This window comes from Hypomesus transpacificus, unplaced genomic scaffold, assembly GCF_021917145.1.
Source record: "Hypomesus transpacificus isolate Combined female unplaced genomic scaffold, fHypTra1 scaffold_479, whole genome shotgun sequence".
NCBI lineage: Eukaryota > Metazoa > Chordata > Actinopteri > Osmeriformes > Osmeridae > Hypomesus > Hypomesus transpacificus.
In genome coordinates, this window is record NW_025813995.1 from 1 (window position 1) to 24,104 (window position 24,104).

The 24,104-nt window shown below is 50.9% G+C and overlaps 2 protein-coding genes across 5 annotated transcripts in view; one reads left to right on the forward strand and one right to left on the reverse strand.

Annotated features, from left to right (window-relative positions):
• Positions 1–184: 184 nt before the first annotated feature.
• The window catches only part of LOC124465341 (tensin-3-like), a 25,578-nt gene continuing 1,658 nt past the window's right edge, over positions 185–24,104 (reverse strand). The window contains exons 1-13 of one of the 4 annotated variants that reach the window (XM_047017067.1): positions 14,980–15,062; positions 11,682–11,855; positions 11,518–11,568; positions 11,126–11,248; positions 10,776–10,840; positions 9,462–9,545; positions 9,189–9,301; positions 8,557–8,617; positions 8,345–8,420; positions 7,891–8,020; positions 7,486–7,551; positions 6,263–6,367; positions 185–1,279 (exon numbers count right to left, since the gene is read on the reverse strand). In XM_047017067.1, the coding sequence (XP_046873023.1) occupies positions 186–1,279; positions 6,263–6,367; positions 7,486–7,551; positions 7,891–8,020; positions 8,345–8,420; positions 8,557–8,617; positions 9,189–9,301; positions 9,462–9,545; positions 10,776–10,840; positions 11,126–11,248; positions 11,518–11,568; positions 11,682–11,831 (2,118 nt within the window). In that variant the 5' untranslated portion in view covers positions 11,832–11,855; positions 14,980–15,062 and the 3' untranslated portion in view covers position 185. Of the gene's footprint in view, positions 1,280–6,262; positions 6,368–7,485; positions 7,552–7,890; positions 8,021–8,344; positions 8,421–8,556; positions 8,618–9,188; positions 9,302–9,461; positions 9,546–10,775; positions 10,841–11,125; positions 11,249–11,517; positions 11,569–11,681; positions 11,856–14,251; positions 14,317–14,979; positions 15,063–24,104 lie in introns of those variants that run through there. The other 3 variants (XM_047017066.1, XM_047017068.1, XM_047017065.1) reach the window with 3 other exon arrangements.
• LOC124465340 (PH domain leucine-rich repeat-containing protein phosphatase 1-like) overlaps positions 15,364–24,104 on the forward strand; it is an 18,068-nt gene continuing 9,327 nt past the window's right edge. Inside the window, 4 exon segments of the mRNA XM_047017064.1 lie at positions 15,364–17,012; positions 22,094–22,290; positions 22,417–22,542; positions 22,888–23,036. Of these exon segments, the coding sequence (XP_046873020.1) occupies positions 15,365–17,012; positions 22,094–22,290; positions 22,417–22,542; positions 22,888–23,036 (2,120 nt within the window). The 5' untranslated portion in view covers position 15,364.

A 24,104-nucleotide genomic window follows, 5' to 3' on the forward strand; every position in this document is an offset into this window, starting at 1 on the left:
TGAAATCTGGCACGGCTTTGTAGTCTTAAGCCCGGCGCGTCAGCCTGCCCCATCTACCACACAGAGGTCTGTTGTACGTCGAGGAGGGGCTTTTCGTCAACCCTGCGGAGCTACGCTGTCTACCGACGTCGACTGTAGTTCACTTCGAACGCATGAGAGTGCGAGAATACGATTCAACTCGTCCGTTAAACACCAGATATGTGGAGTATGTATATCATGTCGCGAGGTGTATTTGTCTGAGAGGCTTTTTTCCCCTGCTGGAACGTTCTGGAAGGGACGGTGCTCTTGCCCTGACGACGTGCAGGTGTCTGAAACGCAAACCAGAGAAGTGGGCCGGACCCATGCGTCATGGCTTTACCTGATTGGTGGGCGGTACCCTTTTGGCTGATCCCATTGGTGTAGAGGGAGGTGGAGCGGGAGAGGGGGGCGCAGCGGGTGGGGACGGGCACAAAAGTGGGGTCCAGGTCCAGGATCAGCTGGTTCAGCTGCTCGATGGACTCGTCCATGTCGCTCGCTAGCGACGCAAGCTCCTCCTCCTGGCACGGCTCCCCGGGTCCGCCCTCCGCGTGGTCAGGTGACCCTGGGGGCTCCGCCCCCCTTTGCACCGCGTCCCGGCTGCTGTTTCCTCTCTGGGGCGTGTGGGGCGGGGGCGGGGTTTCGATGGCGTTGCCCCGCCCCCCGTCCGCACCCCCCCGTCCCTCTGAAGAAGGGTAAGTGTGAGGGTGGGTGTCGACCATCTGTTGTCGGTGCACCCAAGTGTGGGTGGAGTATTCGCTCTGGACCAATCCCAGGGCGTAGGGCAGGCTCTCTGATGAGAGGGAGCCAATGCTGGCTGAGCTGTGTCTGTCCAGCGCGGGGCTAGCCTCCCCGCGGCGATCGTCGTCACCGTCGTCCAGGATGTCGGTCTCCCTCTCGTTCGCCGGCTGCTCCGCCCCTCCCGCGCCCTCCCCCCTCCCTCCGTCCCCTCCGTCTGAGGTGGGGAGTTCGGTCATGCCCTCCGGAGGAGGAGGAGGCCCAGCCTGCTCCAGACCCACCCCGAAAACCAGCCTCTCGGGCTGGGTGCGCTCGTCCTGAACGGGCCCTCTCCCGGAGCTCGCTGCCGCCGCCGCGCCGTTCGTCCACTGGGAGGCGACGGAGAACCCGGAGTCGCTGCTGGCGGACAGGCCCAGGTCACTGTGAACGGGGCTGGCGGCGGGCGCGGCTAGCGAAGCTACTTCCTCGCCGCTCCTCTTCCTCACTCTAGCGTAGAGGCTGCCATCGACAGAGACCTGGTCGTGAGCTGGGGAGGAAGAAGAGAGGAGGAAGAGCAGTGTTAGACCACAGAGACGAAAGGGTCCACTTCTCATGTCTGTGACTGGTCATACAAACGGACGGATGTTCCGTGTGAACTCTCCGCCTGTTCCGCCGTCTCCCTGACTCAGTTTGACACACACACACACACCTAACCGCTCGCCTTCGCTCCAGACATCTAGATAACACAGAGTCTCTTTGTGTAGGATGTGTGTGTCACGGAAGCAACACGTCTGTCAGCAGCCAGCCCTACCTGGGCACGCTCAGCGCTGATAGCACGGTCTTAGCGTGTCGTCAACAACCAGCCCAGCTTCACATGCAGGCAACACAGAAAGAAGGAACACACTGTCCGCACTCCTCACCTCAGCTATACACACATTCGACAAACAATAGAAAAGCAACCGTCGGGTCTGCTAGAGAATCAATCAACAACCAAAAACTGGAATTCGGAAAAACAGAAAAAAGGAGAAAGAGAGAGAGGGGTGATGATGTGTTCTGAGGGCTGGACAGGAAGACACAAGCTCAAACAAACACACACACACACACAAACACATTGACACACACTGACCTCCAAAGCTTAGCTTAATGTCAGGGGAAACGATTGCTATTGGTTCAGGCAGTGTGTCCCTGACAGTTTGGAACTGAAAAGTTGATAAGAAAAGAAACATGACCACATATTACCTTGAAATACAATAATAAATCTTTCAGAACTTGAGAATACATTTGTGTCGCTAAATGCACTGAAACCAACAGTACAGAGAATATGCTTTAGTCCAATGGATGCCTTACGCAAGTAGCTAGTGCGGTTACAGTTACAGTAACTTTAATGCAACGGTAACAGTGTACATACCTTTGTCGGGGAGCTGTCTAAGAGTAGCCTGTGGTGCCCAGAGACACAATGAAACCCAAATTCCAGACATGCATGGTAAAGTCTCTCAGCTGGTCTAACAGACCCTCACCATCACAGTCTAGCCTTTCCCTACGAGCACACACACTCACTCACACACACACACATATACACACATAGACACACACCCGCTCACACACACACATACACACTCACTCACACTCACACACATACACACACTCTCACACACATACACACACTCTCACACACACACACGAGGCCACAATGACAGTTGTGGTCTAACTTCCACAAGCTCTCCTGTCAACAAGACAACACTCGCCAATTCGAAAGCCTGCTAATGCGCCAGCACAGACACAAACTTCATTCTTTTCGACAACACCATAAACAAATGACCCTAACGCAAATCCTTTTCCGTGTGGATTAATCACAGTTAACCCTAACCCTGACATCAGAGCGCCCCTCAGGAACGAGGGATTGGAAAACAGAAAAAGAGAAAACAGATGGCCAAAAGGGGGAACGAGAGAACGCCTGAGCCAGTGGGGAGACAGGGAGCGAATTGAAAAGGAGATGATAAGAGTCCCGTGAAGGAGGGAGACCCGATTCAAAGAGAGGGATGAAGAGAAGCGGTCCAGACCAGGTTTTTCGCGTGGCGCTGCTCCTTCTCCTCGCGTCTCTCTCTCTCTGCTCTCTCTGGGAAAATCTGGGGTCGGAAAACGGGAGGTTTTCCCCCCTCCGAAGGTGCAAACGGCCTCGCGCGTCCCTCCGCGCGCTCTTCCTATCCCTCTCCCTTCCTCTTCCTGTCACCCCGACACTCTCTCTCTCTCTCTCTCTCTCTCTCTCTCTCTCTCTCTCTCTCTCTGTCTCCTTCCCCCTCACTCCTCCGCTCTCTCTATTTCTCCCCTTTTGCTGCTGCTGCTGCAAATCTCCGCCTTCCCCGTAGTTTCCAAAGACTGTTCTGCTCTCTCTCTCTCTCCCTCCCTCCTCACCTCCTCCTTCTCTCCCCCCTGTTCCTTCCTCTCTCTCTCTTTCCCCGCTCTCGCTCGGCAGCACCTCCGCAGGTACAGTGCCCTCCAAAAGTATTGGAACAGTGAGGCCAATTCCTTTATTTTTGCTGTAGACTGAAAACATTTGGGCTTGACATCAAACGATGAATGTGAAACCAGAGATCAACGTTTCAGCTTTTATTTCCAGGTATTTACATCAGGATCTGATGCACAAATTAGAAAATATCACCTTTTTGTTCGAACCCACCCATTTGTCACGTGAGCAAAAGTGTTGGAACATGTGACTGACAGGTGTGTTTTGTTGCCCAGGTGTGTCCTATTACATACATTATTCAATCAATAAATACCACTGAATGTCTACACTCAGGTTCAGATTGGGTAAGATAGGTTTTGTCTATGCAGACTGTATTCAGAGGTGAAAACAACATGAAAACCAGAGCGCTGTCTTTGGGTGAAAAACAAGCAATTGTGAGTCTTAGAGAAGATGGAAAATCAATCAGAGCCATTGCAGAAACATTGGCCATAGCCAGTACAACCATTTGGAATGTCCTGAAGAAGAAGAAAACTACTGGTGTACTAAGTAACAGACGTCGAACAGGTAGACCAAGGAAAACATCAGCAGTTGATGACAGAAACATTGTGAGAGCTGTAAAGAAATAACCTAAAACAACTGTTAGTGAGATCAGCAACAACCTCCAGATGGCAGGAGTGAAGGTATCACTATCTACTGTTCGCAGAAGACTTCATGAACAAAAGTACAAGGGCTACACCAGAAGATGCAAACCACTCATTAGCAAGAAGAATAGGAAGGCCAGGCTGGAATTTGCCAAAAAGTACAGAGATGAACCTCAAAAATTCTGGGACAAAGTTTTATGGACTGATGAGACAAAGATTAACTTTTACCAAAGTGATGGAAAGGCTAAAGTTTGGAGAAAGAAAGGAACTGCTCATGATCCCAAACACACAAGCTCATCTGTGAAACACGGTGGAGGTAATGTCATGGCTTAGGCTTGCATGGCTTCTTCTGGGACGGGCTCATTAATCTTCATTGAGGATGTAACACATGATGGCAGCAGCAAAATGAACTCGGAAGTCTACAGAAACATTTTGTCTGCCAATTTAAGGAAAGATGCAACCAAACTGATTGGCAGAGCCTTCATCATGCAGCAAGATAACGACCCAAAACACACTGCCAAAACAACAAAGGAGTTCATCAGGGGCAAGAAATGGAAGGTATTAGACTGGCCAAGTCAATCTCCAGACTTAAACCCTATAGAGCATGCATTTTACCTGCTTAAGAGGAGACTGAAGGGAGGAACCCCACAAAACAAACAACAACTGAAAGAGGCTGCAGTGAAAGCCTGGGAAAGCATCAAAAAGGAAGAATGCAAAAGTTTGGTGACGTCAATGGGTCACAGACTTGCTGCAGTTATTGAAAGCAAAGGATTTGCAACTAAATATTAAGTCTTATTCACTTAAATATGTTTTAAGTATATCTGTTCCAATACTTTTGATCACATGACAAATGGGTGGATTCAAACAAAATGTGATATTTTCTTAGTTGTGCATCAGATCCTGATGTAAATACCTGGAAATAAAAGCTGAAACGTTGATCTCTGGTCTCACGTTCATTATTTGATGTCAAGCCCAAATGTTTTCAGTCTACAGCAAAAATAAAGGAATTCGCCTCACTGTTCCAATACTTTTGGAGGGCACTGTATATGCCGTCGAAGCCCTCTCGTGCCGTTTTCCTCAGCCGAGAGGAGGATGGCTCCCTCTCTGTTTACAGCCACCGCGCACACTTTACCTGACGTGCGCACATCAGGCAAAGGAGACTACACACACACACACACGCACACATGTACAAACACACATACACACGGCCAGGGGACCTTGGGCTGCCCAAATAGGGCACGGGGAATGTAAACACGGGGGCGTGTTCCGCGAGAGAGCGGTGTGCGGGGGGAGGGAGATGGGGAGGGGGAGGAAGTGGGGTGGGTTGGGGTGGGGTGGGGGGGATGGTGGAGTTGAGTGGGCAGACAGACGGATGGCAAACTGCAACCTGAACCTGTGGCTGACACCGAGCCAAAGACAGAGAGAAAAAAAAGAAATGAGGGGAGAGACAGAGTGCGAGAGAGATAGCCAGAGAGAGAGAGAGAGGGAGAGAGAGAGAGAGAGAGAGAGAGAGAGAGTGAGAGAGAGAGAGAGAGAACCTGAAAATCCGGATCAAGGGGGGAGAGCTGGGAGGGGTCCAGGGGTTAAAACAGAACCATCTGTGGCTGAAAACAACATTCTTCTAAGAAGTCCTTCTCACCGGCTGGCACCCTTATTATGCTGGTGTTTATGTGTGTGTGTACGTGTGGGGGTGCGAGTGCATGAGTGCGAGTGTGTGTGTGAGTGCGTGGGTGCGTATGCATGTATGTGCGTAGCATGGTTGTTAGCGCAGTGCTTTTCCACATTCTGCTCCCAAAGCGGCCTGTCTAAATTACATGGCTGCCCTGAGCCGATTTAGCCTTGGTATGAAACAGCTGGATCTGGAACCTCAATCGCCAGTTATAGTGATTGTTTCAGCTGCCTGTGTGTGTGTGTGTGTGTGTGGGGGGGGGAGTGTAGTCGGACATTTGAACTGACAAAGAAATCCTTCTGAAAAAGACAAGCCAAACAGACTACTGTCCTGTCTCCGGTTGATGTTTCTGGGAAAGTTCTCTTCACGCCTCGTACCGGGAAAACCCAACCACGCCACGACTCCCATTCCCCCCGGATTCCAAAATCCCCGCTGGACGCGAACCTAATCTCAGATGCGATTTTTTTTTGCGAGGTTTGCCGGTTCAGGAAAGATGTGGGGGGGGGAGGGGAGTTGGGGGTTTGTAGAGGTCACGATATTATTCAAACAAAGGTTTCAAAAGGGTTTACCTAGTTCGGCGTGAGGTCAGCTTCTTTTTCTCCCGTCCGCCTAACCCGACGTTGACCTGTGAAAGCCTGTTCTAATAGAGGAGGCCGCAGGGGGGGGGGGGGTGTGTGGACGCACCCGGGTGAGGGAGGGGAGGAGGGAGAGCCGTCTCTGAACGGGAGCGGCTCAGCTCCGCGGCGACAGGCTCACCTGCTTCCCGGTTGGAGGCGTTCTCGAAGGAATCGCGTCGCACCACGGGGTCCAGGGTGTCGTAGTCGACGGTCACCGTGGGTTCGTTCTGCCATAGAACACTGCCTTCCGAAGACAACGACCGACGACCAGAGAAAGAGAGACACACACACACACAGGCAGAGAGAGAGAGAGAGAGAGACAGGCAGACAGAGAGAGAGAGAGAGAGAGAGAGAGAGAGAGAGAGAGAGAGAGAGAGAGAGAGAGAGAGACTAAGTCATGGGTTGGTTATACAACAGTCCTGCATTGTTGAGGGTAAAAACACACACACATGCGCATGCCTCCACACACGCATGCCTCCACACACGCATGCCTCCACACATCACAGTGACATCAGCTGATTAATTTTATTTTTTTATATGTTTACTGACTTACAACAGAACAACAAACAGGGGAGTGCAACATCGAGATGGATCATGACCTAACAAGTCAATATATCAAGTGTTAAAATCTCTAAAGTCAGTGCCTATGTGTAATTACCCCGGTAGGGTATACCACAAATATGAACCTTTTCGAGAACAAATTAATCGTTCTTTTTGAGGGGTTTTGACAACATGCCCAGCTTTCGTTCTGATCCAAATATGGTGTTACTCTAGTTTACAGTCTTAGACGTCTTCATCTGGATTGATTTGTGTGCCTGTTTGTGCATCCGTGACTATGGGTGTGTTTGTTGGCCAGTTGAATCTGGAACTGTGTTCGTTCCTGCTCTGTTTGTCCCCTCGAAACAGACATCTGCATTCCTGTGTGATGTGTGTTTGTGATAGGATCCTTTATTGTTTCCTGTCGAAAGGAGGGCGTGTTACGGAGGTGTGTGGCGTGGCTGACCGCCCCCTCCCCCTCGTCTCCTCCAACGCCCGGGGGTTCAGGACACTGGGCCTTCTACGCCCCCCTGTGGCCGGACCCAAAACGACTATTCTGAAGCAGCGGTCTAACGGTGTGTCTGGCTCACGTGTGATTCCCTGCTTTGCGGCTCGGGTCGAATGGAAAGACGGGAAATGTTCAAGGGTGTGTGCGTGTGTGTGTGGGGAGAGGGGGGGGGGGGGGGGGGGGGGGGTGGGGCGGTTAAGGTTAGAAAATTCAACCCAGGTGCCAGCCATGTGTACACGCATACATGTATGTGCGCGTGCGTGCGTGGTTGGGGCGGATGCAGTGGACGTTATGATGCGGTGCAACGGCCGGAATACCTGCCATCGTCTCCGGGCTCTCGGAGAACACCAATTCCACCTTGCCGTCCTCCGGAAACCTGGCGTCTGGATGCGTGAGGGGAGTGAAGGAGAGCAACGTGACATCGCCGGGCACAACGACACTACGCTAGGAGTGTCTCGGCACAATCTCTCCCTTGTGTACTTCACACCTGCTTTCACACCTCATTAGGGCGGCCAAGGTTAGTCTGTGACAATATTTACACGCGAGAGATAGGAGAGAGAGAGAGCTAGAGAGAGAGAGAGAGAGACGGAGAGAGAGAGCGCAGTCTAGGCCCGCCGACAACAACAGAGCAAACGATCCGAAGAGGGGAACTTTATGGGGCTCGGAGAACATATAAAAATGACGAGTCAATGACACGTTTCTGAAAAAGAAACGTCAGCTACCTCCACTGGCACAGTCGAGGTTCTCCTTGGGGAGGACGAGGGTGTGTCCGTGGAGAACGCCTGTGTGGAACTGGAGCCGGAAGACGACCTGACGGCTGGCCGTGTGAGAGGTTTTATGATAACAAACCACCTGATGCGAGGATAGATAAAACAGAACACAGTGTTACCTCAAGAAGGGCCCTACTCAATCACCTCGATTGACCCTTCCAAAACAGCCCTTCTCTATGCCGTGATACCAAAAAGAAGACAACATCGTCGTGGCATTGACCTGCACGCGGGTCTGCCGTGCTGTAAGTGCGTTTTTATACACCTTTGGATGGCAGGTTCATAGGTCTCGGGGGAGATCCAACGTGTGACCTGCTTCCACGCTGTCCATCTAGGCGCGTTTATGGCATATTCTGGAAGGGGGGTCGGGAATTCTGGGTAGGCGAGAAGGATGGGAGACGGTACCTACCATGATGTCACCTTTGAGCAGTTGGGCCGGCTGTAGCACAAAAGAGATCCTGTGTGCCTGAGGTCCTTGCACGTGACTGTGACACAGATAAACAGGCGGTCAACCAATGAGATCCCGTTTCACACGCCAGGTCCAAGCGGTCACATGACGTGATGTGGAGAACAGGAGTGAGCGCGATACGAGAGGTAAAGTTTCGTAAGAAAGAATCTCACTAGATTGCCGAGGTGCAAACTGCCTGCAGACTCTGGTACACTCTCAGGAAGAGTCGACATCCTGCAACACACACACACAAACACAGACACACATACTTTATCTTTAACCATGGGTTAAAGGGGGCTGGAGCCCCCCCAAAAGTTTTGTAAGCCCCCCGAATAAAAAAAAAATTACATATATAGAAGGTTGCCGGATCGATTCCCCACCGTGCCAAATGACGTTGTGTCCTTGGGCAAGGCACTTCACCCTACTTGCCTCGGGGGGAATGTCCCTGTACTTACTGTAAGTCGCTCTGGATAAGAGCGTCTGCTACATGACTAAATGTAAAATGTAAATATATTTTATATTTTAAATCTAAATGTGTTAATTTCTCTTACTAAAACCCACTAGAGGACACAATTTAAAAGGATATTTTAAAAAATTTCTTCTGGGGGGGAACAGGCCCCCAGACCCCCCTAGTTTTGCTGGGTCACAGGAAAAATTATAGGTTTTATATAGGGGCTTAGCCCCCCCAAAAGTGGGAACCTAGATTTGCCCCTGTCTTTAACCCCAGTCTCATACAACTGGGATCGATATGTAGCTAAATCTCCAATATCGTGAGGAGGACGATCTGGGTGTCGAGGTGTCTCACCTCCGGCTGGGCTCAGCCTGGGCACCCCATGGAGAACGACACAGAGGAGGAAGAGGGGGGAAGAGTTCATCTTCGTCACGCCCCTCAACAAACCACTCAGCATGCACACGTACCTGAGGGGGGGAGGGGAGAACGAAGGGGAGAGGAGAGGAATGATTCAGCCCGTGGAACAGACCCAATTCATTCTACACCACGAGCCTCCTGGAATTCATCGACGCTTACTTACAGTTAGAATGAGTGGAATGCCGATAACCAATCATATTTCATGCTTACCGTTTCTGGGAGGGAGTCATAAACAAGGATACTTTATTGTTGTAGAACCTCCTCATTGCGAAGTGGTCCAGACCTAGCTCTCCACTGAAACACACACACACACACAAACATAGATATTTAGACATCAAAGTTGTTCTGTAGCACTCTAACATTGTTAGTTTTAGACAGGGTACAAAACGTACTTTCCTTCGAAAACTGCCCCTAAGGATTTCCGTCCATATTTTTTGTAACAGTTTTTCCATTGGACTTGTTTCATATACAAATTGCATGACAGAGCAAGCTGTGGGCAGGTGAAAGTCACGCCAGATGTAGGTAATATGAAGACACCGTGGAGGTATTAAGTCTCTCTCTCTCTTTCAACACAGACACACACCTACTCTTTGCACACACACACACTGGGGTCAAACACAGGAGCTGACACCCGTGTCGGAAAGAACAGAACAATGTTATCAGCGTTTATCAATCGACAATTTCTCAACGCGGAGGGCACGACACACAGTCAGGAGGTAACCACGAGACAACGCACGTTTCTCTACACTCCAGCTCCATATCTTGACCCTTCCCATGATCCCTCACTGACAGGAGCCCCTTCGGATCTGTGGAGGACACATGATCAACTCTCCCCGGAGTCAATAGCAACAACACTGTCTGCTAGAGAAGACCGATAAGTAAAGATAAGATACATGCAGATCATCTGAACAACTACGGGCCCACATGCTATGGGCATAGCGTTGAGAAACCTCCCGTAGGTATTGAACTACAGTTTAAGGGGTCCTGTCCGAATGCTACTGCAGTTCAGCTCTAATTAGTTTCTTTGAGACTCAAGGTGTTAACCATTGAGTGAAGTTTTCAATGCAACCTGGTCCTAGCCTCAAAACTAAACACAAGTCCAGTTCAAAGTCTCCTTAGTCAACAGCCCTGCCCTTTGCAAAGCAGCAGTGATATCATATCACATTAAGGAGTCATATCAGATTCAATTCAATATGTGTATCTTCTGACAATGTTTTCTTGTAGAGCATTTCCAGTAAATTGATAACAGCTTCCCAATTCACATTCTTGAACGAAAAAGTCGATGTGAACCAGGAAAGCTAGCAATTGAACAGAAATGACTGCAAACGGTTCAGTGGGAAGGCTAACGTTAGCCTAGCTGGGCTAGGTCAGTTGTTTAGGTGTTCGATGTACATGTCTACATTAGTATAAACTGGGTTATGAACAGCATACGTCTCCATTAGCATCAACCGGGTTATGTACAGTAAAAGTTTACATTCGCGTGGACTGAGTCGGGTACTGTATTGTAATGACAATGTCAAGTACCTGGCAGATATATTGGTGAAATGGATATAAGACGCCACCACGACTCCAATCCTGTCTCTGCCTCCCTGTTGGTGGATTCAGACGGTTCAACCAGCAGACAAACAACACAGACCAGTTCCAACAATGAGTGGGAATGAGGACAGAGAAAAACGGAGGGATGAAAAGAATAAGGACAGAAAGAAAGAAAGAGGGAGAGAGAGAGAGAGAGAGAGAGAGAGAGAGAGAGAGAGAGAGAGAGAGAGAGAGAGAAAGAGAACAATACGAGGTGAGGTCCGTGAAAAGAAACGGCACCACCAAGGGATGGGCTCATAGAGGTGTGTAGAAAGAGGGAGGGGGGACGTTTGTTTTACCCTACAGTGTAGCACCAGCACGTGCTGAGGGTGTGTTTGGAGCCAGGTCTCCACGGTGGAGCACACGCTGCACATTTGATCCAGAGAAGGAGCCAGCAGATGGGGCCATCCCAGATTCAGTACCTGATGAAAACACACACGATGACCCAACTGACGCGGTCAATCACCTCGTCTCTCTTCCTCCGGCGGTGTCCTTTCCCGGCGCTCTGTCGCGACCAAAATGGAACCGCCGGCGCCGACGACTCAATCCGTCTGTTTGACCTCTTTTTTTTTTTTCAAAAGACATCCCTCGAGAGTCCTACAACGAGTGGCCACAACGACAGACCTACTGGCCTCGTCCCATACCACAGCGACGACACATCTACTTCTCGCAGAGTGTGTATGAGGATTACCTTGGGGTTCATTTGAGTGAGATGCTCATTCTTCTCGGAGAGGTTGATGACCTGAAGAATGGAGAACAACGTCAATATATAGGCTCCTTTCAGGCAGGGCCAGAAGGCAATGAGGAGGGAGTGGGGTGGTAGACTGGGGGGGAGCAGAATGGCCTTTCCCTCACCATGTAATTGTGTCCATGTTTAGACTTGAGCATGACAGTTATGTCACACAGGTTCTGTAGGTAGGTCTCCTCTGGACAGGCTTGGGGGAAGGATATAGCGATGATGCGCTCCGTGATGTAGGTCAGGTCGATTCCGTATCCCTCCGCCATGGCTGTCGGTCACATGGGTGTCTGCTGTGAGTGCGTGTGGGGATAAAGGGAGATAGAATATTGACTGAGAGGTCTGATAAAGAATGAGGAACTGTGTTTTTGTTTCCTACTGCTTATTCAGCAAAAGTAAGCTGTGACTGTATGGCTATAATTGTGACAGAAGAGGAATTTATTTTGTCCAGTCAGAGATATATTTTGGTTTGTGGGGACCAGGGTCATAGGTTTGTTTTCTAATGTGGGTGGGACAACTCTCAATAAAGTCTCAATAAATAGTGTGTGTGTGTGGGGGGGATTTTCAATCGTTTTCAAAAAGTAACGTTTCAAAAGTGTGTGGGGCATGCCTGTATAATGCATAACGTCTAATGTGACCTACAGTATGATCCTGATGGGGACATAAGATCTAGTTCCTCCTTAAGGTAGGTGAGTCATCAGGACATATTGCCTATGCCTAGAAAGTCCTCCCTCCCTCCCTCGCTCGCTCGCTCGCTCCCTCTCCCTCCTTCCCCACACCCAGCAACCTCTCTTATCTGCACAACACTGCAACTCTTCCTCACAACCTTCAGAAAGCAATTCGGTGTTTGTTCACGTACCACTTTTACGAGCCTACCTCTCTCTCTTCGTGTAACGTGGTCTCACTCGCGGACACCCAAGCTCGTGCAATGTGATTTCCTACAGTGGCTTTAGTTAATTTCTCATACCGCGCGTTTGTGAACAGACACGTGATCACATGTTACACGCGCAAGCAAACGTCTATGGGAGAGATGGTTCTAGAAGCCAACCCTGACCTTCACCCTCACCATGTGACCAGAGCAGAGTAAACACTGGCCACAATACAATTGGCCTAGACGTGAGGTGTAGCCGGAGCCAGCCAAAGAGCTCCACAGACCCACTCTTAAACATCCTGAACTGTCTGTAGCAAAGAGAGTGGGGTGGTGGGAAGTGGGCTGGAAGACAGGCGAGCAAGATGAACAGGCTGGTAGGCATTTTGAGGTCAAGGTTCTGGTGTTGGAGTGAGTCTGTAGAGGCCTTGGTTGGCTGGCTGGATGGGTGTTCCTCGTGCTAAGGTCAAATGGAAAACAGCCAGTTTGGGACGCCAGCTGTAAGATAAATAGCTTTTACGCACACAGCTACAAACGTGAGAGTGGCAGTTAGAAACAGCACACAGAATCAACAGCTACACCTGTCTTATCTCAAGCCATGCTTCACTAGACAGTCTGACAAATCATGGCAAACTTCAATACTGTAACCTTTTCGGAATTCTTTGAATGTTTTTTAGTTTTTTCTTTATCAATAATACCATACGTACTGCATGGGATCTTTGTGTGTAATGACTATAGATATGGCTGTTTCTGTCAATCCCACCGTTTTTATGGCGAAGACATTCGCTCATGTGCATGTCATGTGCATGTGCAATGTCATGTCAATGTAAAATGTCATTACAATGTTGTCTCTGCTTCTCTGAGCATCACACTGACTCTGCTGACCCTGTTCTCCTCTCACACATTTCAGTTACACATACATTAACGACAGCCCTGATTCACACAACGACTGGGTTACAAATGTCGCTGCAATCTGAATGGGTTGGTGGTCTTCTGATCTCTCTCTCTGTCTCTTAAACGCTGCCTTGCACTCTCTCTCTTTCATACACACACCAACATGATATAAGTGGTGCTTAGTGTACAGAAAAGGAAGTCCTTGAAGCGTACTAGCGAGCCACATCTAATTATGGGCTTTTACCTCACATTTAAAAGGAATGCATCCTAAAATGGATTAGACACCATTTCGCCTCATTCCTCCTTTTTAACTAATAGAGCTGTCGACTGTTTCCCCCATAGGAGTTGAGACAGAGCCAACAGAGAATTAGTGCCACGATAATCCCAAATGACCATGATGGACCCAATACCTATTTGCCTCAATAGCAAACCCACATGTCTGAACATCGAGATGCACAATCCACTGTGCCTGTCTCATTTCCAGGCAAAACAATCACCATCACGCTTTCCAGCATCTACTCCTTGTTTTCACCACTGCATAAGGGTCCAAAATCCATTTTCATTGCCATGATTTTCTTTCCACCAATTCTTTGCCTCCTTCCATTCACAGATTCCTCTCGAACACTTCTTTCTCACGTTTGTCAACTATGCCTGAAAGCTTCCCTTTAGGCCATACAAATGCATTCTGCGCACCTTTTCTTATTGGCCACAATGGGACTGGCTATGCACTCTATTGAACCTGACACAAAGTGGTAGTGAGTTGGCCAGCCAACACAACTGAGACGTCTGTCTAAAAAAACACTCAACCCTTTTATCCTGGAGTTCATTAACATTACTACCACTTCATTGGATGGGAATTAACACAAAAGAAGGATAGCACAACAGGCACAAGAGCACAAAAAACGCATGAGAACAAAAAAGGCTTACCTACAACTGAGCTTCAATGAACTGGGAACCTAACAGGCACTGTTTAGCGCAATGTAGCCTAGTTAAAGCAAGTAGGAATATGGTGTTGGGGGTGGAGACAACACAGAGAGAGAGAGGGAGACAGAGAGAGAGAGAGAGAGAGAGAGAGAGAGAGAGAGAGAGAGTGTAAGAGAGGGTGAAAGAGAGAGTGAAAGAGAGAGTGAAAGAGAGAGTGAAAGAGAGAGTGAAAGAGAGAGTGAAAGAGAGGGGTTGTCACTACTAGATCCATGCACTTTGTCCTTGTTGTAGTGTTATAGCCTTCCCTCTTTGGGAATAAGTGAGTGACTGAAGGATCTAGAATAGAGGGGTCGCTTCATAATTAACATTGGCCACCTTTGATGCACTTGTCATAAGGCACTGTAGTAGCAAACCGAAGTTCGGTATTTATATTAGGTTAACGAAAGCACATACCTTGTGGTCTTGCATTTGGCAAAAAATGTTATTTTATATTTCTTCCACTAGATGGCCCTAGGCGACCATTTTCTATGTGAGCAGAGTCCATGGAGCCAAAACACAGACTTTTCTAGCAGGAAGTAACTAAACATAACAAGATACACAAAGCTTCTTTTTTTTGGACTGGTTAATATTCCTGATCCTAGGATATATTCATAATACGCATTTGTCTCCGCGCGTAATAGGGAATGTGTGCTCTGCCTCATCTAAATATGCAATGAGATCGCCAACTCCACCTTTCTATTTGACTTAGTGATGATCACCACACCAGGCAGTCGCATTTCAATGGCAGTCAGTTGCGGCTACTGTAGCTTCCATAATGGCGCGCTGGTATCGATAGCATCCGCACAACTGACCGGCAAAAAGTCCCTATAACATATTGCCACGTCGGGCTGGCTAGCTTACCACGGTTAGCTGGCAACAAGAATTGGAAGAATGTAACACTAACTGGCTGAGGATTCGGCGTTAACTTTGTATCTGTACTTTGTATCTGTGGACTTATTAAGTGTGCGTGAACGTAGCTAGCCAGCTACTAGCCTGCGAAGCTATACCGGGTTTCACCTGCCTCCGGGCTACAGTAGCTAGCTCTCCGGTAGTGGTGGGACGGAAAGTGCGCGGTCGATGGCAGTTGCTGGAAACAGGATGGAAGAGATGGATGCGCTTTCAACAACATCTCTAGGAGTATCTGACTCCGATCTTTGCGGTGAATGCGTTAAGCCGAGTGGAACACCACCGTTTCAATTCGCCGCTGCTAAAACAAGAACTACGACGGCGGGGGAAGATAATGGCGTGGGCGGAGAGTCGAAACTCTTGGGGAAAGGATTTGCCGCCACCTCCCTACTTCACATTGCGATAAGAAACGGGATATACCTAAACCAAGTCGCTAACGCCACTGGAAGTTCCGCTCATATCAACATGATCACAGGGAAATCACCCAATATTTACAACCTCGTTTCTGACAGTACCAACAGCAGCGTGAACTCTTTATTGGCAAGAAGACGACGACACAAGAGGAATCTTTCGGTTGGATCATCAAAAGTTTCCTCAGCTGGAGTGGCGAATCCCACTCATTCGGCCTCACCTCTAAACACTCTCAGTTTGGACAGAAAGACTTTACTACGGCAGAAGCACCAACTTTATTCTTCCGACAAGGCATGGATGCGAGCGGACCACCAACGGGGGTGTATTCACGTCCACGACAGTCTCAACCCCTCCCATCCGAGGCCGGTGCTTTGCACGCTGGACACCACTGCTGAGGAGATGGTCTGTCGGCTAGGGCAGATAGCAGGGGGTAAAAGCGGAACAGTCTTGCGTATGACTCATAAAGCAAGTGCTTGTGTTGATTTGAATGGAAACCGTGACGAAATGTTTGTTGATAATCAACAATGTGTTCCTGAAGGTAACAGTGTCAAGTCATTACTCCCTGTGTCAGACCTCTACCCGTTGGAGGACAACCGATCAGTTCGTTCTAATGACATACTACCTACCAACAACAACCACAACCAGTATTATCAGGACTCAAATAGGATTTCTGATAGTTTATTGTATGATGATAAGATACCAAGCAACTCGTCTTCTGAAGCCTGTCTGAATGATAATGAGGTCGCTGACTTGGGGCTGAGCGGAGTGGACAGTTATGGATTATATTCAGGCTCGGACATGGAGAGCAGCACCTACGACGATTTGAGTCCCGGAGGCCCAAAGTCCAGCGAGCAACCGGACTCCCTGAGCCACGGTTTGCCCTTGACGGCGGACGCGTTGGCGCCGAGCCCCGACTTTGACGGTGCCACCCGAGAACCAGACCCGTTCGAGAGCTCCTCGGACGAAGTGGACCTCGACGGCGCCGCCACCCGAACCCCTGCCTTCACACAGCGACTGGACATAGCATTCACAGCGTGCCCCGGTGGGACCGGAATGGAGGAAACCCCGGACGACGACGGGACCGCGAGCGCCGGGGACGCCCCCTGCCCGACCGCGGCCCCCGGCGACCGCGGCGCCTCGCCCCTGTCTGCTAAGCCCTTATTGGGCATGGCGGCTGCTCACGGGGACCCAGGGGAGCTGGGAGGGTGGCCCGACCCCCTGACGGAGGCTCCCTCCCCGGGCCTCTACGTCCAGCTACACGGTGGGGCAGTGCGGAGGCTGGAAGACGACGAGAGGCCCCTGCAGATCCAGAACGACTACCTCTCCAACCTGGGCTTTGAGGACCCATGGAGGGTGCTGGAGGAGGGGATGAACCCGGAGCTAGGCTGTCTGATTCGCTTCTATGCAGGTAAGTAACACTGCATGCACTAGCGGTGGTTGTGTATTTTTTTTCCTCTCCATCGGAACAGGTGGGAGGGTAACCCAGGCTAATGGAATGCTGTTAGGGAGCTGGGTGCTTTTCGAGACGGATCAGATGACGGATGTCTCTCGTTGACCCGCCCCCATGTAGGCCCCAAGGGGCGGGGGAAGAAAAAAAACGGGTTACTGATGCGGTGGAAGTTTAGCCACAGGTGCTTCTGTTTAGCCACGGCTAGCCAGGCTTGGCGCGTCGGACCGGATTGTTTCCCAAATCTTCGAGCGCGTTCCCCCGGCGTAGCCGCGCCCCGCGTCACCCGTCGGGTGGGCTCCGTTCGGTTCACCTCCACCCTTTGTCTGCTTCGGCGCTGCTCCACTCACCCCCCCCCCCCCACCCCCCTCCCACTCCACTCCACCGTTGAGTGCACCGTGATTGCCCCCCCATTGTGCGCGCGTGCGGTCAGTCCAACTGCGGGAACGAAAAATAATATTCAATGGTCAGCTGCCGAGACAAAGACCGGTGTTGTGCCTTCACCCCCCCCCCACACCCCCACACCCCCACACACTGAGTGTGAATAGGGAGACCCATCGAGAGGCTACAGGTGTGTGCACTCTCTCGCCACGAGTCAGCTATTGTGAATGCAGTGTGTTGAGGGGGGTGGTGGTGGTGGTGGTGGTGTTGTTGTTGTTTTGAGGGGGACGGCGGGTTGTCGTGTTTTTTCATGAGGAGATGACGTACGATGTCAACAAAGCCCAAGAGGCCGGAGAGCCGGCCTCGATCTGTTATGGGATTAACCCGACGGGAGATTTGGTTTTGACCTTGTTTCCACAGCCTCAACACACATGTGGGTGATGGAGAAACGAGTCGACGTCACGTAGTCGAGCGTGGCACATGGGGTGGCCCGCGGTTTATTTACGATTTCAATCCTGCGAGGGACTCACGCCACGTCCGTGGCTTGTGAGAGGGTGCGCACGGGCTTGTGCGTTCCGATTTCGAATAGTCAACCATAAAGGAATGCCCATCCTCATTATTGCGCTCTAAGAATTGGAAGCGACGAAGCCAGTTCCCAGACCTCCCTCACTCTCCCAACATTCCCTCCCTCAATCCCCTATCCCCTCCCTCCCTCCCAGCTCCCCCACCCTCCCCTCATCCTTCGCTCCCACATATGAGCATGACAGGGCTACAAAGCCTGGTGTGGAGTTGTGCTGCTGTGAGCTTGGGGGGGCCCCTGTTCCGGCCAGCACGCCCCATCAACCAGGGAGAAAGCCCAGGGAAAGACAAGCCTGGGGGGGGGGGGGGGGGGGGGGGGGGGGGGGAGTGCAGGGGGGGGATGGAATCCATGGCATGAGAGACGGCACCAGAGACCACGCGTGTTGCGTCAGAGGGACAGGGCCGAGCGAGAAGGAGAAGCGATCATGTGATTAGAGGAAGAGGGCAGGCAGTGAGGAACACAAAGGACCAGGGGGGGCCTCTCATCGAGCCTGCTTCCCATTTCACAGGCTCAGCCTCACTCACAGCAGCCTCCCACCCCGGACTTCCTATTCCCACGTCGAAAGGTTCCGCAAGCCGGCTGTCATCGGCGTATGCTTTAGGCCCGTGTTGGTTTGTGTGTGTGTGTATTTGGGATGTTACTGAGCATTTGTTGTAATGACCAGCTGCTGATAGTTGCCAGTCAGAGGAATTTGAGTCAGCAGATTAACACCCCCCCCCCCCCCCCCCCTCCGCAAAAGTGCAGTTTGGCATCTCTATGGGGATGGCACAGACACACACACTCATGCACACATACACACACACTTTCAGAATGCTGACTTGGAGAGAAAAGTGACCTCTGTAGAACTCCGATTTCACCTCCTCAGGCTTTCCGATCCACCCGAGACAAGGACAGACACAGCCTCCCCTTCGGCCAGGAACTGCAATACCCAGAGGTCATTGCTGCACCCTCAAGGTGAAAGGCCCTACTCATCGTGCTTATCCGTCAGGGCCCAAAAAGCATAACATGCTCTCCTTCCAGATAGGACAGTTTGTTGAGGAGTTGTTGAAGGTCAGCGAAAAGGCCTGGTTGGAGACCCAGACACATAGAGTTTCTGACCTCCACCAACATGAACCCCGGGTGAATACGTGGGAACGAAAATCCCAAGAGAGGCCTGGAATAGGTAAAAACGGAGGAATTGACATTTGAAAAGGCCGGAGGGGGGGTGGTGGTGGTGGGGGTCAAGGGTACGTTCTCAGACATGGTGGAGTGAGACTTGGGCGAGGACACTGGAATGCGTTCCCCATCCCAGACAGGAAACGTTCACAGAGAACTTCAGCTGGGACAGGATATCCCCCCCCCCCCCCACACACGCCAAGGAATAGGTGGAAGGGAAGGACAAGGCATGTATGTATGTATGAATGTATGTACATACCGCCCATGCCTAGGTCTCCACCCTGTGAGAGGATATGGAGTTTTCGCAGGATGCATACCGCGCTGTCTAAACATAGGCCACAGTCGAGCGCAGCGCTACCAATACAATAGCTACGACGCGGATCGACCATTGGTCTTGATGGCTCAATCCTGGTCCCCTGAACCATGTATGCTGATGAGGATCGTGACAAGGATTACACAACACTGTCAAGAAGCTACAAGCTTGACCGGTCTTTGCTGTGTCAACAGAGTCGCAAACAAAAGGGGAAGAATGCGTTGAATCCAACGCTAGTTTCCTCAAGGTTCACAATGACTCTTGCTTAGACTGTTGCTCTTGTTGGTTAGTGGTAGCTGATTTAAACTGTTGTATTCTTCTTTTTTAGTTAATCCTATTTTTATTGCTTTCCTACAGGTACACCTGCACTTAGAGATCAATGTTGTGTAATTTTAACTTGTTTAACTACATGCTCTTATGGTCTCTTCCCTTTAGCACTATTTTTTGGTTGTTCACAATATGTACTTCTTGTCTTTGACTACCCGCAATGCTGTGGGGCTATCTTGTTGTTATTATCAGTGACCTATGCACTTAGTGAAGCTCTCTCTTGGAAGTCGCTTTGGACAAAAGCGTCTGCTAAATGAATAAATGTAAATGTAAGAATCCTGGAAAATGGCCAGAGATTTCAGTTGCAATAGCGGTAGCATTTCTTTCAAAAAATGTTATATATATATATATATATATATATATATTCTTTTTTTATAAAACGTTTTCATTGAGTAATCAAACAAAGTGAATTCATGTCAAATGTCCCCAAATTCCCACGGAAATATTTATATAGTTTGATCGAGTGACAGCTTGTACCATGTGACGATGGACTGCCTTGAAGGGAGTTTGTGTTTGTTTGCCCGGAGCAATCCCAGTGTTCTACACTCATAGGGGACCGGGACATGCTAATAAGGAGCCGCCAATCTAAGGGGTATTGTTTGCCATGACCTCATGCTCCCAGGAACAGGGGAAAGGGGAGGGGGTGGGGGGGGGGGGTGTCAGATGGCAGTTGGTTGGCAGGGAGGCGGTGGCGACGTTTTTGTTTGAATTTGCGGGGAGCTCCAATGCGCTCAGCTTACTAATTGGTTCAGGCCCCCCCTCGTCTAAAAGCCCGTCGGAATTTGGTGGCTAGCGGCCCCCGCCAGCCGAATGAGAGTCCGGCTCTTTCTGCGTGGACACTGGGAAGACGCAGCGATGCCGGTGGCGTAACTGTCACGTATCGTGAAGCGAATCTGATTTGAAACGTCTCACTAGTGACCGAGAGGGTGCAGAGAGCACTTATCAACACCTGAGAGAAAATTGTCACCACTTCCCGTAACACCAATCCCTTTCGTCGTCGTCCCTCCCGAAAAAAAACGCTCACAAGAACTTTGCTCTTGGCTCAGATATCCTGAAACGCAACCCAAGACGGTTATCTCTGCTGGAATGGATCGTTACTCAAGACCATCCCCACATTCCACAGATTCTACCACAGACAACACGTGTTGTCTCCACTCGCACGGAACCCCGACACACTCTCTCTCTCTCTTTCCTGTCATCTTTCGTCCAGCCTCCATTATTGATGGAGGACCCAAAGGTCCTTCCCTCTGCTCACCTTTCACTCTTAAAGGGATGGCCGTTGCCAAACAGACCCCTGTTGGTTACGGTCTCGACCTGACCGGGCACTGTTGCTGCGTTGTCAGATAGACAGATCACCACAGCGGGTGTCATTCTGCCTGTCCTCCTCCAGCCGTGGTCTTTCTCGTGCTCGACGAGGTTGTTGTTTTGCTGGTCGTGTCTGTGGAGCCCAGGGCGCCTCGGGGGCCACTGAGGGGTTAATGTGGACAAATCACGCTGGAGCGAAGGACCACGCTCTCTCTCTCTCTCTCTCTCTCTCTCTCTCTCTCTCTCTCTCTCTCTGTGTCTCTCTCTCTCTCTCTCTCTGTGTCTCTCTCTGTGTCTCTCTCTCAAGCCCCCAGGCTCATGTAATTCGCTTACGTAACGGTAGTTCCCTTTACTCTCACTCTCTGAAAAGGGTCATTTGTGTGAAGGTTTTCCTTTTGATTTTTTTTCTTCTTCAAAAGAAAAGTCCACTCCTTTCCTAAGTACCGACATGAACACTGACTTTTTTTGCTGTCTGTTGTGTTAAGCTAATACAGAACGCTCATGGCTGTGCCATCTTTAGTTTGGTAGTTCTCAGGTGCACTGTCCAATTTGCGTTGTTATTTATGGTATGATTTTGTCTGGGGGATTTTGTACTAATACAAAGTTTGCCAACTATGTTATGTGCATGTTAGAATATATATTACATTACAGAATTATAAATGCTACATCCCATAGCAAAGGAACACTTGGTAATGACAGGTTCAGCTAAGTTAGTTCGACCTCGAATGCCTGTACCTCACCCTTCCTCTGGGTCGAGGAATCTGTCACTCACCTTGGTCTCTAGCTCAGGGTCAGGATGTAATCTAAACCTCTGTCACTAAAGCCTACCTCTCCCTCCCTCTCTCTCGCACCCACACTTTCTCGACCTCTCTTTCCGTCTCGCTCTCTCCTTCTTTCCTCTCTTTCTTTCTTCCCTCCCTCGCTCTCCCTTCCTCCCCTCCGTCCCTCTCTCTCTCCCCCCCCCCCCCCCCTCCCCCCCAGGTAAGCCCCGCAGCGCGGGCAGCTCGGAGCGCGTGCAGCTGTCGGGCGTGTTCAACGTGCGCAAGGGCAAGCTGGCCCTCCCGGTGAGCCGCTGGTCGCGGCGCCAGGTCACCCTCAGTGGCACCTGCCTGTTCGTGTCCTCCGTCAAGCACGCCCACACGGGCAAGATGCACATCCTGCCCCTCGTCGGGGGAAAGGTAGGCCCGACCAGGGAGCCCCCCGGGCGGGAGAGGGGGCGGAGGAAGGGTGGGCGTGGTGCTGGTGGTGGTGGTAGGCACACCCGCGGTTAAGCTGCCCTCTGACGTGTGCCTCGTCGGTTCCAGGTGGAGGAGGTGAGGAGGCACAGCCACTGCTTGGCCTTCAGCTCGGCCGGAGCCCAGAGTCAGACGTACTACGTCAGCTACGGCTCCTACACCGAGCACCTGCGCTGGCACCGACACGCGGCCAAGGTGGGTGGGTGTGCGTGTGAGAGCCCCGACCGATATATCGGCGGGCGATATGGTTTGTATCGCCGTTTGTATCGGTATCGGTTGTTTGTAATCTTTTATCGGTCGGGCTCTAGTGTGTGTGTCTGTGTGTGTGGAGCTTGGGGTTAGGCTGGAACATGTCCTTGTCAGTCTCAGCAAAGTTCCCACGGGGAATCGATGTGCAATTCCTATGGCACATTTCGAAAGAGAGATATGTCATCGAGTTGGAACGAAACGTTGGCGCGTTTTGCGTCAAGCAAGCGCGCATCTGTGTTTATCCTGCGTGTGTGTGTGGTCAGCGTCTAACCCCCCCTGCCCCCCCTTCAGATGGCGTCCCAGCGGGTAAGCTCCGTGGACCTGTCCTGCTGCAGCCTGGAGGAGTTGCCCTCCAAGCTGTTCTACAGCCACGACCTGACCCACCTCAACCTCAAGCACAACTTCCTGTCGCCTCACAGGGGCCTCGCGCACCTCACCAGGTTCGGGGCCCTCTCTCCGTCCGCCTCTCTGTCTCTCTCTCGCTGTCCCTCTCTCTCTCGCTGTCCCTCTCTCTCTCGCTGTCCCTCTCTCTCGCTGTCTCTCTCTCGCTGTCTCTCTCTCGCTGTCTCTCTCTCGCTGTCTCTCTCTCGCTGTCTGTCTCTGTCTGTTTCTCTCTCGCTGTCTCTCTCGCTGTCTCTCTCTCGCTGTCTCTCTCTTGCTGTCTCTCTCTTGCTGTCTGTATCTCTCTCGCTGTCTCTCTCTTGCTGTCTCTCTCTCGCTGTCTCTCTCTCGCTGTCTGTCTCTGTCTGTTTCTCTCTCGCTGTCTCTCTCGCTGTCTCTCTCTCGCTGTCTGTCTCTGTCTGTTTCTCTCTCGCTGTCTCTCTCGCTGTCTCTCTCTCGCTGTCTGTCTCTGTCTGTTTCTCTCTCACTGTCTCTCTCGCTGTCTCTCTCTCGCTGTCTGTCTCTGTCTGTTTCTCTCTCGCTGTCTCTCTCTCGCTGTCTGTCTCTGTCTGTTTCTCTCTCGCTGTCTCTCTCGCTGTCTCTCTCTCGCTGTCTGTCTCTGTCTCTCGCTGTCTCTCTCTCGCTGTCTGTCTCTCGCTGTCTGTCTCTCGCTGTCTGTCTCTCGCTGTCTGTCTCTGTCTGTCTCTCGCTCTATCTCTCACTCCATTTGTCCATCTCAGTCAAGCAGTAAGATAATGCAAATGGTTGCTGTGTGTGTCGAGGGAGGGAGGGAGGGTCATGTCCATCGACAGCCTCTCTCTGTTGAGAAGCAACCATATGGTCTGTGACGGAGCATTGGATTCAGGGGGCCGAGAAGGGAAGAGAAGATAAACAAAGGGGAAAAAAGCTAGAGAAAGAAGCCCGACGAAAGGGCGAGACCGCCTCCGGGAACAACTCCAGAGGAGAAGGATGACAGCTCGATCCAGCCCTGACCCCTGACCCCCCTGGCTTGGCAGACCAGTCAAGTTTCAGACTCGGACCGGCGTCTATCAGCGGAACAACAAACTCCAGCTAGCCGCCGACTGGGGCGGGGCTAGCTCTCCCAGGGAGCTACGATGCCGCAGAGA